Below are 16,334 nucleotides of genomic sequence, written 5' to 3'. Positions count from 1 at the left end.
CACTGTGGGCAGCCACAGCCCCAGCCCCAGCAGGCCTGGGGTTTCACCAGAGGGACAGGCTGGGAAGAGCTGGGCAGSCTGTTTCATACAGCTGTTGCCTAAGGAGTTAATCGTCGCTGAAAGCCACTAAAAATGGCACACAGCTTATGTCTGTGTATCTTTTTTTAGCCACTATTTAATTGCCTGGTTTCAGCCCACGAGGCACAGCGCGCTGCAGCACTTGCCAGGGGCACCGCTCTGCGCCACGCGGGGGAACTACAGGGAGCCCTGAGCTCGCCAGGGACGGGAAAGGAACTCARAAGCAGGCAGGAAAGCTGTGTCCTCTCCTGCGGAGCTCGTCCCGGCAGGCTGGCAGAGACTGAGCCCTGCTCCTGCAGCACAGCACCCCCTGCTCACATCCACGTAGCTGTGACTGTCCATTGATATATCCCMCATCACATCCACGTTACACACGCAGGGATCCCGGTCCGGCCACTCCCATGCTGAGAGCCAAGGAGCCGGGGATGCAGAGACAGCTGGGTGAAATGTTGCTTTCTGGTTCAAATCCCCCCACTCTGATTTCCAGCCTCTGCTTTTCACTAGAGCCAGGACCAACAGCTGTAACCTCACAGACTCACAGTCCTGTACGCTGGCAGCCCTACAAAAGCCAGGCAAGTCTCACAAGAGCAGGTAAGTGACCACCAGAAAAGCAAGGAGAGGTCTTTGTGCTTTGAGTCACAGAACTCTGCTGGCAGCACGCGGCTGTCAGAGAGCAGCCCCACCAAAACAGGGGACAGCAGGGACATTCCCGTACCCAGGACCAACACAGGTCACACACCCCAAGCTTCTGGGCTGGATGCATAATTGGGTTAGACAGACACAAGCACAGGTCCCAAAGGCCTCACTGGCATCACACTGMTGAGTGTGTGAGGCTGTGTGGCTGGAAGCCTGGGACAAAGGGCTTTTCAACTGCTTGGATCGCTGCACTCGGGAGCCTGCGAGGCCAAGGTGGCTGGTGAGGACACGCTGAGGCYCTCCTCTTCATCAGAAAACACTTAGACAAGTGGAGACTAAACCCTTCCACGGGTGGAATTCTGTTAACACAATGAAAAGAGGGATGCCTCCGGAAGAGCACTCACCTGTCACACGCCTCCAGCTCCCGAGACACGAGATGGACTGAAATGCAAGCTGAGACAACACAAACTCCACATGAACAGGAACAGCCAAGTGGTGTAATGATGCCTTCTTGGCTAAATGGACAAACACATGAGGCACTGAGCTTAAGTGACAACAAATGGCATTACAATTCCTCCACTACCATGACCCCAAATGGCAGTTATTAATTTAAGACTCCATTCATTGCTAATAAAGGACAAACTGGTCCTGCACATTTTTGGATTGCATTTCTGGACTCAAATCTGGCTTTAGCATCAGTTATTGCACCAGCTCCTTGTAACTCTGCGTTGTCAAGATAGTTTATTTGTACCACCATCTGCATTTCCAAAAACACAATGAATATGCCAGAAAACACAYAGGTCCCCAGCACAGATTTCTGGCCTCTACTGGAAAGCTCTTTCCATTGCCACTCTGACTGGATATACTTTATGCTTAACTTTAGCCCATGAAATATAGGGTTTCATGAGAAATTTTAAAGAATATGTTGACTGAGTCAACCGTTTTTTTTCATTCTTTCCTGTGAGGTCTGATGTTCCTCTTTAAATAAAAATAAACTCTGTGACATCTCTTTTCCAGTCAATCACTTACACCTATGTGTAGTTCTCTGCATTGTATTTTCTTTTCTCAGGTCTGTAAAACTTTTCATTTGTAGACATTTATTACATAATGAAGAAAAATAAAACCATCAAAAACAAAACCCCAAAGAAAGAACACATACACTTACAAGTGTGTATCTTCCAYTTACTGTATATGGAAGTGATGGGCAGCTACTCCTTACAGGCATTTTATCTGCTTTTTAAAAAGCCTCTCTCTGACACTTCACTTGAAGGCATATCTGCAAACCTGTTCCCATCAGCACAGCCCTTGTGTTCAACTTCTCTAAAGGAAACGGACACAAAGGATAAACACAGGTTTGGGGTTGGGGTAAGGAATCTGGAGAATGCTTTTATGTGGGCCTAATCTCTCAGCACTTTTTCTTTTTATGCCATGATCAAATGTCAACCCCCTTACCTTCCTGCTCAGAATGTATCTTGTTGAAAATAAAGTCCCTTTTCTGCACTCAGCAGAAAATCCCCTCTTGCAAGCAATGACATTTCCTGCATACTGCTAAGACTTAAGGGAGAAATCTCCGAGTTGTCTGATCTCTTGAACCAAAACCCAGATGTTTGTGCTGCCAAAACTTCTGCCTCACAGCATCTGTATGTCACTTGCTCAGATCCAATGCCACGTATCAGCAACAGCACACCRCCATATCAGATCTGCTCCCTCTCCCTCCCTGTAACAAAGTTCCAAAGACAGTTTCTAGTTATCTTGATTGGTTTATTTTAGTTTTACACTTTGTCCCTCACATACAGTTAAGTCTTGTACTGTTAGATTTCTACAAAAATATCAATTTTTCAAAAGCAAAAAAGAGGGAAAGATATATTTTAATATATAAAAGGAAAAAAGCTAAATCTGACATATCATTATATTCTTAAAAACATTCCAGTCTATTTACAGACGTGTAAAAAAACAAAATCTCCAGATCTCTTGGTCTAGCGAGAGCGTGCGCCTTGCAGGGGTTTCCTTGGTTCTCCTGTTTCCAAAATCTTCTCGTTAGGTGTCATATTCTATGATTATTGCCTCAAATGATAGCATATATTTTTTTTTAAAGTTCGGGAGCTTAAGGGAAGAGCATAAAGAAGCATTTAAACACACAGCAAAATACTGTGCTGCAGACACGAGACAGTGAAAGGAGCAAACCCAAGAGCACTTCAAACATGCTTTGCTGGCTGGTAGAACCCATCAGAGATCTTTCTTAGAACCGCACCAAATGTCACCTTTTACAGCCAGATTGGGGGGCTGCTGTTAGTTCATTTTGTAATAACATGCAGGGGCCAAAAGCTTTTGCTGTCATCTTGACATGCTACTTCTTACTGCAGTAAAATTTTTTTACTGCCCAGTGCCAAACAGTACATTTACATCCAGAAACTGTACACTACCAGRTAACAACCAGAACATCCTCAAAAGTATTTTGGATCATGTATGACCAGTTATCATGTTACAGCCTTCTCTGTCGCACAGAGTGCATACAAATCTGTGTGGTAATTAAAATTAGTTATTTGGAACCATAAAAGGGTGTGGTGCAGAAACAAGGGTCAGTGATTAGGAATTTAAAAGTAATCACAGCRCAAGTCTTGTTGCTGTTTCTTGCACAGGAAGAATAAAATCTATTGTCAAAACAAAACTGCCACAAGTTAAAAAAATAAGTAACTTCAGCTGATTGGAAATGCTCAGAACCAGATTCCCAGGTAAATAAATTTCAGTCTGGTGTAGTGCTAGTAATATAATTTAGTTTTCTCCAGATTTCTAGTAGTTTCAAATAAGGTTAAAATTCCTTAATAATAAGCAACATATGTCTAAGCACTCACTGGGATTGTAAATCCCTTCCTAAGGCAGTCAGTGACAACTGTAAGACCCTACAGGACTCTCATAATAACTAAACTCTCTTTTCCAAATCACTAATACAGGACTTGTATGAAATAGTAAGATAGTAAATATGCAAAAGGCAGTAGAGAGTTGTATTTAACTGCTTTATAACACACTGTTTAGAATGGCTAGGGGAAAATCTTTCTATGCAGTCTCTGGAGTAACTTTACACACACTGAGCTTGAAGGGCTTCTCTCCTCTGTGACATCATACAAAATAAAAATATGAGGAAACACCCAAGGTACGTATATTCCCTGAAGGATCTAACCTAGACATGGATCCAGAWGATGCAGCGTTCTAAACAGGGCGTACTAACACTGCTCCCTAAWTGTGGAAGAACACCACTCACAACACCTGCACAACCTCAGTGCTGGGAAGGATGAAATTCCTGTATTACTGCATCACCAAAGATGGGGAATTTGGAGGGCAGGGGGTGATCCCAGCTGCTGTTGCTGGAACAGTAAGACACGGAATTACATTCCTAAACATAAAACAAAATGCACCATTGAATTATGCGTAATTTTCACGGCAACATTTTTTACCTTTTTGGAGCAGTTAAGAAGCCCCCCAAGCGCACTGTAACTTATATTTACAAACTTGATAGGAAAAGATTGTGTATACACTCATTAACAAATCATCTCTCCAAGGCTGAAAACTTCATTTGTCAAGAAAACTATGAAAACAGAAATTGTGTACAAAAATATAAATATCTTTACAGTCTGCAGGCGCCTCACATCCAACAGTTGGAACAGTGAAGAGCATCTACAGGTTATTGAGTAAGCAGTGGCAGAGAAGAATAAAAATACATCTTGTGATTCAATACTGCCCTATTTCCCTGGTAATGAGCATTTTTTGTCGACTTTTTTGCTATACACAGCTTGTGCAAATGCAGTGAGAAACCTCTGAGTACCTTTCCTGAATCTATAAAGAAATGAAAGGTTTGGAAAGCTATACACATATTTTCATATTTACATTCACATGTACACCTCGCTCACTTATGCCAGGCTACAACAGTCCTGAAAGTATTCTACATTTTCACAAAGCAACGTTTGGCATTAACATTCCCAGCCACCACATACATCTTGAAGAATGACAGAAAGAAAGCAAACAGGATCTGGGAAAACACTCAGGCTACTTCAGCAATGTATTTAAAGACATAGCAATAGGATGTCCACATTTTCTTTCAACTCTGCAGTTTTTCCTTACTGATGTCCTAAGCATCGAAGGGGGAAGTATTTGTGTGGAGGCAGGAGCTGAAAGTGAGGACAGTATTATTGAAGTTAACATACTGTCCTACTTCTAATTACATTGGGAAATACACTTTTCTTCCCCAAGCAATGAGTTATAAATGTTTATTAAAATTTTCTGTGCATAAGCTCTTAAAAAGTTTTTGCTAGAGAACTATCTAGCACCAAAGAAGCCTTTTCACTTCAGCCCTCTGCAATCTCAGTATTTCCCTTCTGCTACTCTRTGTGTCAATTTAAAGACTAACTACAAACTGATTTCTGCACATTTATCATATTCTGCAAATATTAAAACAAGCAAATGTGAACAATGCCATTTCTGCATAGATAATTTGCCTGGTACAAAAACAAATAAACCGTATTTTATTCCCCAGCTGCCTCCCTACTGGAGAGAGAAAAAAAAATCTCTTTTAACAGCCTCAGTTTCTCAGTCCCTTGACAAACTAATCCTGTGAAGAACCCAATTTTGGAAGGGTACCATGTGCCCAGCAATGGTTATAGATCATCTTTTCTGAGATGAGAAGGGGAAAAAGAACACCCAGAATATAACAGTGAGGTAAAATTACATCAACATGCTTAAAGTTTCATAACACTATTTGTCAGTTTGGGGCCTGCCCCTCAGATGAACACATTGCTGATGCCACACAGAAAACAAGTGTTGCAGACAATGGAGGTTGCTGAACAATGATGCCAGCTCACACTGCTCCAGATTTCTGTTCCAGTCTGATGAAAGATACCTGCACTTATTTGCCTGCTGAATTTGAAGGCAAGGTCCCAGTAGTATTCAGCTTCGCAACCACAGGTGCTAATGTGGGCATCACTTTGTTATCCTGTCCTTCTTGAAGAGTTGCAGGCAATATATTTTTTACCCCACTAGGTGCCAGTTTTGCAACTACAGGTGCCAGTAAGGGCATCACTTTATTACTCTGCCCTTCTGAGTCCACTGGCAGACTTGCCACTTTTAAACCAAGTGGTGCCAGCTTGGGCATGGGCCTCCACGATGTGTCGGCATTACTGGCTTCTGGATTAGCCTTCATCTGCAAAACTGGTGGAGTCACGTTAGTGGCATCTGACAAGGTCGTTACTGGTTTGCCATTCCCACCACTGGTTATGGACAGATTGGAAAGTGGATTCTTCATTTCACTACCAATCACTATCTTTAAGACATCTCCTTCAGATGAAGGCTCCCCAGAGTTCTTGTCCCCATCACTAAGGTCATCATCTTCCAAGTGCAGCAGGAGAGGGCTTAAAGAGCCACCACCCTCTGAAACTTCAGAAAGGTCCTTAAAACTGCCTCCCAAATGGCCAAACTGGAAGGAAGACCCATCTGCAGTGGAGAGATCACTGGCTGTTCCCCGACGAGCTTCTGCATCTTTACAAGAGAAATCTGAGCCGAGGCTGCTGGGAAGCTCTGACATGGCTGAGGCATCATCGTTCAGCTGCTGGTTGAGGAAGGCGATTTCATTGAGCAGTGAAGTGAGGGTTTCATCAGTGTCATCACTCTCCTCAATGCTGCTCAGTATCTCACTTGTATCCAGGTCTGCTTCCTCCATTGCCGATGTTACTTTCCTCAACTCCATTTCTATCCTGGAATCTTTGATCTGAAGCTTGCGGAATGACAGTTCTTTGGATTTTAATCTTTCTGCTCCAGAATCACCGTCTTTCCTCCTGGCTTKGCTTCCTACAAACTCACCAATGCAGAGCTTTTTGCTGAAGGACTCTGGAGGTTCCTTAGTACGTGATGTGTTCCAAAGCTGTGGAAGGGCATCTTTATTTTCAAAGAAAACTTTTGTGGGACCTGTGGTATTTCTTCCATCTCCACCACTGTCTCCCAGACATGGATTGGCTTTTTCTTCTGAAGGGACGCTGTCACTCTTTGCAGTTGCAAGGGGAGCTACGGCCAAGGACTGCTCAGAAGCTGGAGTACCTGCAGCTGCTGTTGCATTAGAATTTTTGTTTCGATTCAGGTTTAGATTAGTGCTTGCTTCAGCAGCCAGTGATGTTACATTAACAATCTTTGGCATCATGAATGAATCTTCGCTTTCTGCAAAACCACACAAAGCACCATCCATCAGGATATATGTTAACTGCGAGGTAATTCCTAACTAAGTTTAATTTGCTCACTTTCAAGTTTTCTCAAGTAAACTGCTATTCACAATATAAACTGCTTACAGAGCTAAAGTCAAGTGAAGCTTTAACACACCAATAGCTTAATTTTCAACTTGTAGAACAAGAGCAAGCTCCAGTGCAACTAACTGCACTGCGCACAGTTCTGATGCACAAGGCAAACAGAATGAGATTTTTCCCTCTTACTGTTTCTTCAAGCTTTGTTTTTATGATAACATCTTGCAGTACTGTTTCGTGCACTACAGAGGCATTCCATGGACTAAATTATTAYTTATTTTCTGCCTCCAAGCCATTTCCTAATAACAGCACTCAGGTTTTTCCCAACCCCAAATCTGAAGTGAACTTTCCTTTTTCACAATGACCAAATGACTACAAGGAAGCAGAAAGTGAGTGGCTTGCTTTCAGCACAACAGATGGTATGCAGAATCCTGCTGGCAGGAACCACCCCACACCTAGATCCAATGTGCAGTATGGGATCCTGAAAAACAGCCCTCCCACAAGCAGCAGAGCTGGCAGGGCAAAGGGGTTGTGCCACAGRAAGAGCCTGGATGTTACAGGCAAAGATTTTCAGCAGCCCCACCACAACACTCTGTGCTGAAGCTTCCCCAGTAGGAGGCATTATACCACAGACACATGCCAGTATCCACTTACTCTGACTTTCCTGAGGGCAAGGAGGCTCAGTGAGATGAAAGAAAGTTAAAAAGCTCTAATCCATAATCTCCWAGAGGCCCCTCTAAACTGTTCAAAGTATTAAATAAGGATTTTTCTTTGAATATCCACACAATAACACCTATCATTACTACCTAGTGATACAACAATTTACCTTCAATTTTRCGAGGATAATGTTCCCTGCATGCAAGCACAAAGATCCATGAAAAACAAAAACCTTACCTGAATTCGATGCTGTAGCTGATACCACTGTTGATGGCACTGGATTTCCAGCAACAGTTGACAGTGTAATAGGAATGGTAGAGTTAGCAAGGATTCCTTTTACTTGGACAGGAACTGYTGATCCTGGCAGCTGAATCATCACAGAAGTAATACCTTAAGGAAAAGGAAAAGAGGAGATGAAGTGGAAACRAGAGCYTTTCAGATACTCAGTTAAGCATGGAAAATAAGAGCTATGCACTTCTAGGCAAGACTTAACATTATAATAACATCATAAAGYAGTAAAACCAGAAATACAAACTGGTTAAGCAATTAGGAATTTTTCCCTTTTGTTTTCCTAATTTCTGAATAGCACACTTACCTGTCGATAAACTGATAGTTTAAGTTAATGACATCAAATCTCTCTTATCAGAGTCAGKTTTTACCTCAGTCAAGTTGTAAAAGAATACGAATAATTAAAACAAAAATTTAATAACAGGTTACTTCATAAACTGCTCTGCACATCTATGAACAGAATTACACTGGTTTTCTTTAACACCATCTGCCATGATCCTACCTGGCTGTGCTGTCATGGTAGTACCGACCCCACGAGGCTTTAACTCAGCCTGCAACAGCGTGGAGGGAACAGCTGCCACCTGCCCTGGGACCAGGGGGCTCTTCAGAGTAAGCACCTGCCCCTGTGGAGTCATCACCACACTTGCAGCAGTGAGTGTGAGAGAGGCTGAGGAGTCTTCTGCAAGAAAAGAAGTATGTAAAACACTCATTTATTCTGGCACAGCACCCCTGGTGGCAAACAGCACCCTGTGCTCCAGCATGAGGTACAGCTCTGGAAGGAACTCCAGCTAGAAGGTTTACAAGGSCCAGAACAAAAGCCCAGAAGCTATGGAGGCTTTGGGAGCTGCACATACACAGCTGGAGACAGTTTGTGCTATCTCTTCATGTAGTGCAACAATCCAAACTCTCTAGAAACATACTGCACAACTATCAGAGCAATCTGGCTGAAATTACAATGGGGACTTTTTCAGTATCAAAAAACAAAGAAAAAAAAAAAAGAAAAGCTCTTTCATCACATCCGAATTCTGATGCAAAACTTCTCTAGGAATGGACAAAAATTRAGCTTAGTAAACTAAAATGATCAGCAGTCCATAAAAGTCCAAAGATATTTCAAGTAAGGTCTACTTACTGTTTCCAAAATAAGAAACATCACCAGATCCCTGCAGAGTATTACAGTGGTACTACCATGAAAGTCTGGATTTCTGTCATTCTTTTGTTCCTTCCTACATTTATGATGTGAAGGTCTCCACAAATGCTCAACACTTCTCCACAAGATCTCAGCTACAAAARAACACTCCAGTGTCTGACACTCTGCCATTTAATTGATGAGCAAGAGCAAGCCTCCACCATGTTAAGAGCTAGTTTTCTGAGGAGGGAGGTTTTAAAAACTGAGTGTTTTACCAACTCCAGCATTTTGGGGGCTGAACTTCAGGTTTTGAGTCAGCAGAAAAAGAACCACCTCCAACTCTTAGAAATTACTGCTGGATTGCAGTGAAAATCACTGAGATCAAAGGAAATCTTAGTAAAAATTTACTTCCCACATCCTCACTGAAAGTAAGTGGTTCCCCACCTATCACATGGACATTTCCCAGTTCTGTTTCAGCAGTGAGGCTGCCTGCACAAGCCAGCTGGTATTTTGCCCTCCCCCAGGCTGCTGCTTCAATGGCTGTGTCCCCCTGATACAGAACATGCACCACTTTTCACCCACCTGTGGCCCGCGCTCCTCTCCTGGCAAGTATCAATGGTTTGCCCCTTCTGTTTGTCATTGCTATTGGAGTTGGCTCTCTGGGAGGAGCAGAGGATCCTTGCTGTGTGCTGGCACTTGTGGGTGCAGCTGGTTTTTGTGCCTCAGGTTCTTTCTTCTTTTTTTGTGCTTCTATTGCTTTTTGTTTAGCATAAATATATTCCAGCTTCTTCAGGACAACCTCCTCTGTCTTTCCTACAGAAAAATTATCAGAGTCAGCCTATCTTCAATTCTCTTTCCAAAACTAAAATGCTGAAGGCAGAACTAGAAATCTTTTAAGATAACATTATTCAATTACCTTAAAACAGATAACCACCATCCCCACCAAGTAAACAGCATATTACTATCAGAGGGAAGCAATTACCTATTTATTCCAATATTATTCTTTTCCTTCAGGAACATCCACACATTCTAGAATTTATCTGCCACTTTGATAAGCAGAAATCAGCTTGGACAAACTGAACAAGTACTAGTTAAAAACACCCACAGATATTAAAAGATCCTCCCTCCTCTTCTAACGATGAGCATACAACCACTTGACAAAAGGTGACCTTTACCTGGAAAAAAGTTTCTTGGACTAATGGACCCTGTTATTCAAATGACATTTGAACRTAAACTCAAATACAGTTTACCATTGCCATGATAATTCTAACCTTGGACAAACAGATTTCCTAAGTAATTTGTTTTCGGCAAATGCACAGTTTAATACTAACTAAGTTCAAGTAACAATAGTAGGTGGTTTTCTGCTTAGTATTTATGTTCTAACATCCTGGTATATCTTTAATTAAGTCTATAACTAACAATCCTAAGAGACTTTTTTCCTCATCAAATTTGAGGTCTTCACTAAGAATGAAAAAGAACAGGTAACTACTTTGTGAAGTTATTTGCTTTCAATCTCTGCTCAAAAGGCTTCTCATACATTTCTGAATTACTAGAAATTTTCACTAAAACACTTTTTACTTTTTATAAATCAAATACATCAAATATGCATGAATTGATTCACATAAATATGTAATATTTAAGTATCTTTCATTTCTACTTGAAAGGTATTCTCATGTTTATATTCCCAGACTGTAAGAATATTAGAAGAATATTTTGTTCAAACATTTCAGCATTGGTTGAAAATGTGAACAACTTTCCTACGTTTCCAAATGAGACAGACATAGTAAGTACACAAAATGTCTGGATGAGCAGCAGGTTAGAATCTACTGCAGTTTTATTCTGTGTACAGAGCTGATGCCCTCTAGCCACCAGGARCACTGTCCTTGGAAAAACAGCACAAGGACAGTCATTTGCAAAGCCATTTGAGGAGTCAGAGGTTTTGGTACTGCTCAAAGACAGCAGTGTGTGACTGTGAAGGGCTGAGCAGAAAAGGCATTTCAGGAAGTGACCGATGTCAGAATGAGGTGACACCATCACATCACTCTTCCAAAGGAACCCAAGCCTGTGGCTTCCAGCACAGAGAGCATTCTACAGTTAGTTCCTTTAGGCCTGAAGGAAAACAAAACCACTTTTCATCAGCATGATGAGCCTATCATTGAGTCAGAGCTTAGCACAACTTTGTTTAGCACAACTTTGTTTAGCACTAGGAATCTGAACTTCAGGCTGAACGTCACCTGAACCAATGACAGACCTGGATCCACAGATTCCTCCACCCATTTCCACTCCTAAAAGCCTTTTCTTTCATCATTACAGCCAGTTTGCATCCAAAAGCAGTCTCACCTGAAAGCGTGGATACTTTTCGAATCAGACCATCTCGTTTGCGTGTCAGTAATGTCTTCTGTCCAATAAAYTTATCTGCCTGATCTGTCAGTCCTTGGATTTCTTCGAAGGCCTAGAATAGTACCACAGAACTGATTTATAAACCAGTAACACACAAACAATAATTTTCCTTTCCAGAAACCTTTATAAAATTCATTTACAAATTTTTGTAATCCTGAGAAAATAGGATTGAGAGAAAGCATGAAGTGCCATGGAATGCCAGTTTTCCCTAAATGCAGGCTGAAGAGCAATAAACATCTTTTTTGTCCTTCCTTCAAAGGTCAACAATTTTTAGGAAAAAAATCCCCTTTATTTCCCAGTTTCTATGTACAGCTGAAAAGCATAATTATGTATCTACCACTCATCTTCAGTATGCTGTCATTTACATCTTTACAATTAAGCTTTTAATGTCAGAATAATGCTAATGGAATGCTATTGAGCATTGAGAAAGTAAGCCTTCAATGGATTTAAACATTTCCTGATGTACACAGCAAACCACTATGGAATTAAGATATAACCTTCCATGATTCACAAAGAATTCAGGGCGAGGGCTAACACAAAAACACGTGTCCATGTCAACAAGACTAAGCTTTTAGGCAAACAGATTGCCTTTCAGGTACTGTTTTGCTCTAGAGAGTCTTGCAGAGATGACAGAAGTTCCCTCTTCTGGGACTCACCTGAAGAGCTCATACTAGCGTAATTTTCTTTCCAGATTAAATGACTCTCCTCCCCATTTAGCTCCAAAATACCTACCTGCTTGAGAATGTAGCATTTGGAGACCTTGGGAAGGTTCTGCAACCCCAAAACTCTCTTCAACGTGTCAAAGAGACCTCTCATTTCATTACGCCGCCGACGTTCATTTGCTGTGTGTGTCTGGCGGTAATGAGCAAAGGCTTCTGCCTGGGACTTCAGCTTTCTTTTCCAGGTCTGATGTTTCTGCTGGAGAAGCAACCAGATTGACCAGTTTAAGTAAAGAAGGCAATGGGATGGCAGACAGTRTTCAAATGCATGAATGCATACGAGATTTACAGCCTTTCTACAGACACCTGAAGATTCCACGTCATGCCATCCCACTACTATGTCTTCCTGAAAGTTCAGAATCAGAAGCACACACAGTAAGAAATGAAATGCTGACCAAGGAAGTGACGAACATAATCACATCAAGTCATGAAAAGATCACAAGTCCCTTCTGTTCATAAGCTTTTGTTTTTTTGCAACACAAAGCTACTCAGATAAATCACAGAATTATACAAAATCACACATGTTTGAGCCAAGTATTTTTTGTTGTTTGCTTGTCAAGAAAGTCTACTGATGAATGAGAAAATTACATCAAATACAGGAGACTTGAATATTTCCCTGGAGTTAAACTAGTTTSATTTCCATTGTCTTTCATAGGTTCATATGTGTTGGTGTCAAAGAGACATTGTAAGTTAAAATGTGAAAGATGTCATTGACAATTATCACCCCAGATATCCATCAACAAACAGAATGCAGCCAAGAGCCTCTGGTTTTGAAATTGCTGAAGTTTCTAAAGAGACTGCCAGACAAAAAGCAAAATTACTAATCTCCACAGATTTGAAAGTCTGATACATCATCATCATCACTCTTCCTGGCTTTGTACAACTATGCTACTTATTTAATGGTGAAGTAATTAATGCCGTTTTTTGATCAGTTTATGTCTGATTCAAAATCCAGTGGAAAGACTCCTCAGATTTAGTAATACTATTCCTGAGCCTGCTGGCCTTAGGAGGTATCTGAAGACTTGTCTCCTGAAATCTGGCTCCTGAGATCCACCTTGCCCTCAGAGCAGACTGGAGCATAATTCGGCTGCATCTGCCCCTGTGTCAGCCATAGGGGTCCGGTCAAGGGAGGGCCTTACATTGTAAATTCAAGGGCAGAGAAGAGGACACATCGAGAAGGTGAGGCAGACAGAGCATCCTGGAACCCACCCCTGTGTCAGGCAAAGGCAAACATCCCAGCCTGCTCTAACAGGTAAGACATACACCAGGTCCCCACCGCACCTCAAAGCTCCACCCCACCACAGCAGGAAGCTCCAGAGCTGACATAAGTGTATCACAGACAGTTATAGACAGAGAAACTGGCTTCAAAGCCACCCGAAAATACAGCATAAGTTTCTGAAGGACCACAGTTCAGTTTTGGTTTTAAAGGATTCTGAGATCTCTTTAACTTGCCTCAATACATATTTAAACTTCTGTTTACAGGAATCCTTCATCCAATGCTGTGCTATATAATCCTACATACTGTCTTCTTCAACACATGAAAATAGYTCTCTTTTATTACTTTAAGTGTGCTGTAAAAATTATTCATGCCAAGAACACAAAACCTAAGCAAATAGTCCTAAATAAAAGGCGGATCTTCCTCCCACAGCTAAAGCTGAATCTGAAACCTACTGATGCCAGCATCAGCCCTTTTGCTTTAAGGAGATTGCATACCTCCCCCTTAACAAACCCATTTGGCTTCTTGCATTTAATCACAACTATCTGCAAGGCAGATAAATCACATTAAGAGCTGTACGTGATATGAAAGTTTACCTTTAGGATGGAGGTGTGACACTAAAAGGAAAGAGGAGAGCAAACATATACCTTTGAATGTTTTTCTGATAATGTTTCATCCGAAGAACTAGGAGGATGGTATCTGTAAGAAAGGTAAAAAGTTTTTCCCAACACTACTCATCTCATACACTCTAACCTCATTAACTACATTCCAGCAGTCTAGAATTGCTTATTTTTATGCCTTGAAATTAACTTTTCTCATGTAACTGCATAAAAGCAGGATCCTGTTGAGTTTTTTAGAGCAAGTGAACTCTTATCTCCAATGCCATCATCCTGGAAATAACTGAGCTATTCTGGAAGCTGCAAAATTATCTCATTTTGCAAAAGACAAACTATTTCACTATATGCCAAAGAGAATAAATTCAGCTTGTGACCGTTAGCTGCATGAAGTATCTTTTTAAATTACATTTTGGCTCTGTTTTTAATAAAAATAGATTCAATATAGATGGCAGAGCAATACCTCCCCCACCAAGAACCACCAATCACAACTCTCACATTTATTACTATCCTAATACAAAGTAACAGCAGCTTCCTCATATCTCAGGAGCTGCAAGAAAACAAAGAAAACACACATTTCAATATTATTTTTTACAAAACATTACTTCTTTTTCTATCACTGAAAGATCTTCACAATTTAAAGMAAAGCTACCACCTTAGCATAAAAGCTGAGCTGTATCTTAAATGGAAGGAAAAAACACGGTAGCTATTTGGTAGATATGTAGTATCAGCAAACAGTTTTTTCAAAGTTTCTAAAAAAATTATTCAATGAAAAGAACTATAGATACAATGTTTCCCATTCTTTTGTTGGGTGCAACTGAGAAACAGCCATCACTGTCATTACATCCTCAAGTAAGCCATGTTTATATTTTGCCTTTGTCATTATAAATGCAAGGGCAACAACAGTAACAAAAAAACCCAACCAAAAACATTAAGCCAAGCTACCCAATCATGGCAGACTATATGTCAATAATAAAAAACTGTCTTTGCCAGGGCAGTGGTCCCTAAGACAAATCTTTCATTTACAAGTCAGGGATTAACCTAATGACTGCTTCTGCCCGGAAGTCCACTAGTAAGAATAAACAAAGCTTGCAAAATTAACATTTAAAACAAAGAACCCTGCTAATTTTCAGTTTGCAGGAAGGCTTTTCACTCATTCATTTTACATTACAAGGTGCATCCCCTTAAACAAATGAATGACAGGGGAAAAAGAAAAAGCCTAAGACACCTTGAAACTACTTAGTTTTGCCAGCACCATCCTCACTGGGAAGACACTGGGAAGCACCAGTGCTGAGGAAGGCCCGACAGAAGCCTTGCTTCATCCTGTCATCACATGACAGCTGTTGTTGAATGGGATCACTCGATGGCAGCTCAGCAATAGGATACACAACTGTATGCAGTGCTCTCAGGGTGCTTACTTCTGGTCGCAGGGTTCGATATGAGCAGCTGTGGCCTTCAGACGGGCAATGTTAATCTTCTCTGAAAGCTCCTCCACGGTCTCAATGTCCACCTGCTCGTCATCCTCTCTGTATTCACACGCATCCTGGAACAGTTTTTGTTTTGTTTTTTAAAAATGAGTATCTGCTTAGCAATAGTGCTCACTTCAGTGAGCTCACTTCAGTCTCAAATGAGATTACATTATAACATTTAGAACCATCAAGGAATCAACACCTCCAGCTACACTAGCCAATAAACAGTGCTAAGCAGGTGGTTACTTTAACTGTCACCTCCAGGAATTCCTCCCACTAGGAACTCTGTAAAAATGCGTTTTGGTAAGGGGCAGAACCCTTAACTCTGTCATTTATGTTTTTATTATGCGTGAGATAAAAGCTTTCACAGGGCAGAGTTTTCCTGCCTCTATTTTCAAGTCAGATTAAACTGTCTTTACAACCCACTACCACAGACCCTTTCTAATTAACTTCTTTTTATTCACTAAATAAACTAAATTCAACTAAAGTTGAAATAGCCATCACCTCAGTAATGGTCTCTCATACCTAAGACAGGCAAACTCTGAACATTGTACAGTCAGGCATCTTTGGATCACACAGTAAACTGCTTACATGATGAAGAGTATGATTCTGGGCTCTTTCYAAAATGCTGCCAACTCACTATTTTAAATATTTACTATATTCTGAAGAGTAATCTTTTCTCCATGCTTGCCTGACCAAGAAAACTTGCTACTTTGTGAAGAGAGAGATAAAGAACTGCAGTACTGTAGCAACTACAAGAGTTAAATACCAATTTTGTGGCCAACCGCAGCTCCAGGCAAGACCCCCCTCTCTTAAAAAAAACATGCCTATTCAACTAATTGTTTTGTATTAC

At 41.1% G+C, this 16,334-nt stretch overlaps 1 protein-coding gene across 5 annotated transcripts in view; it reads right to left on the bottom strand.

The window, feature by feature from the left end:
- Nucleotides 1–2,441: 2,441 nt before the first annotated feature.
- MGA (MAX dimerization protein MGA) overlaps nucleotides 2,442–16,334 on the bottom strand; it is a 58,324-nt gene continuing 44,431 nt past the window's right edge. For 4 of the 5 annotated variants that reach the window (XM_057365732.1, XM_057365723.1, XM_057365762.1 and 1 more), the window contains 8 exons: nucleotides 15,431–15,555; nucleotides 14,046–14,097; nucleotides 12,196–12,381; nucleotides 11,404–11,515; nucleotides 9,646–9,876; nucleotides 8,440–8,616; nucleotides 7,887–8,039; nucleotides 2,442–6,912 (listed from right to left, as the gene is read on the bottom strand). In XM_057365732.1, coding sequence (XP_057221715.1) covers nucleotides 5,612–6,912; nucleotides 7,887–8,039; nucleotides 8,440–8,616; nucleotides 9,646–9,876; nucleotides 11,404–11,515; nucleotides 12,196–12,381; nucleotides 14,046–14,097; nucleotides 15,431–15,555 — 2,337 coding nt within the window. In that variant the 3' untranslated portion in view covers nucleotides 2,442–5,611. The remainder of the gene's footprint in view (nucleotides 6,913–7,886; nucleotides 8,040–8,439; nucleotides 8,617–9,645; nucleotides 9,877–11,403; nucleotides 11,516–12,195; nucleotides 12,382–14,045; nucleotides 14,098–15,430; nucleotides 15,556–16,334) is intronic. The other variant, XM_057365752.1, reaches the window with a different exon arrangement.

This window comes from Malurus melanocephalus, unplaced genomic scaffold (genome assembly GCF_030028575.1).
Source record: "Malurus melanocephalus ecotype Western Australia unplaced genomic scaffold, MMel_1.1 scaffold_2, whole genome shotgun sequence".
Taxonomy (NCBI): Eukaryota; Metazoa; Chordata; class Aves; order Passeriformes; family Maluridae; genus Malurus; species Malurus melanocephalus.
Note: the sequence above shows the minus strand (reverse complement) of the source record. Positions and strands in the feature narration are given on the sequence as shown.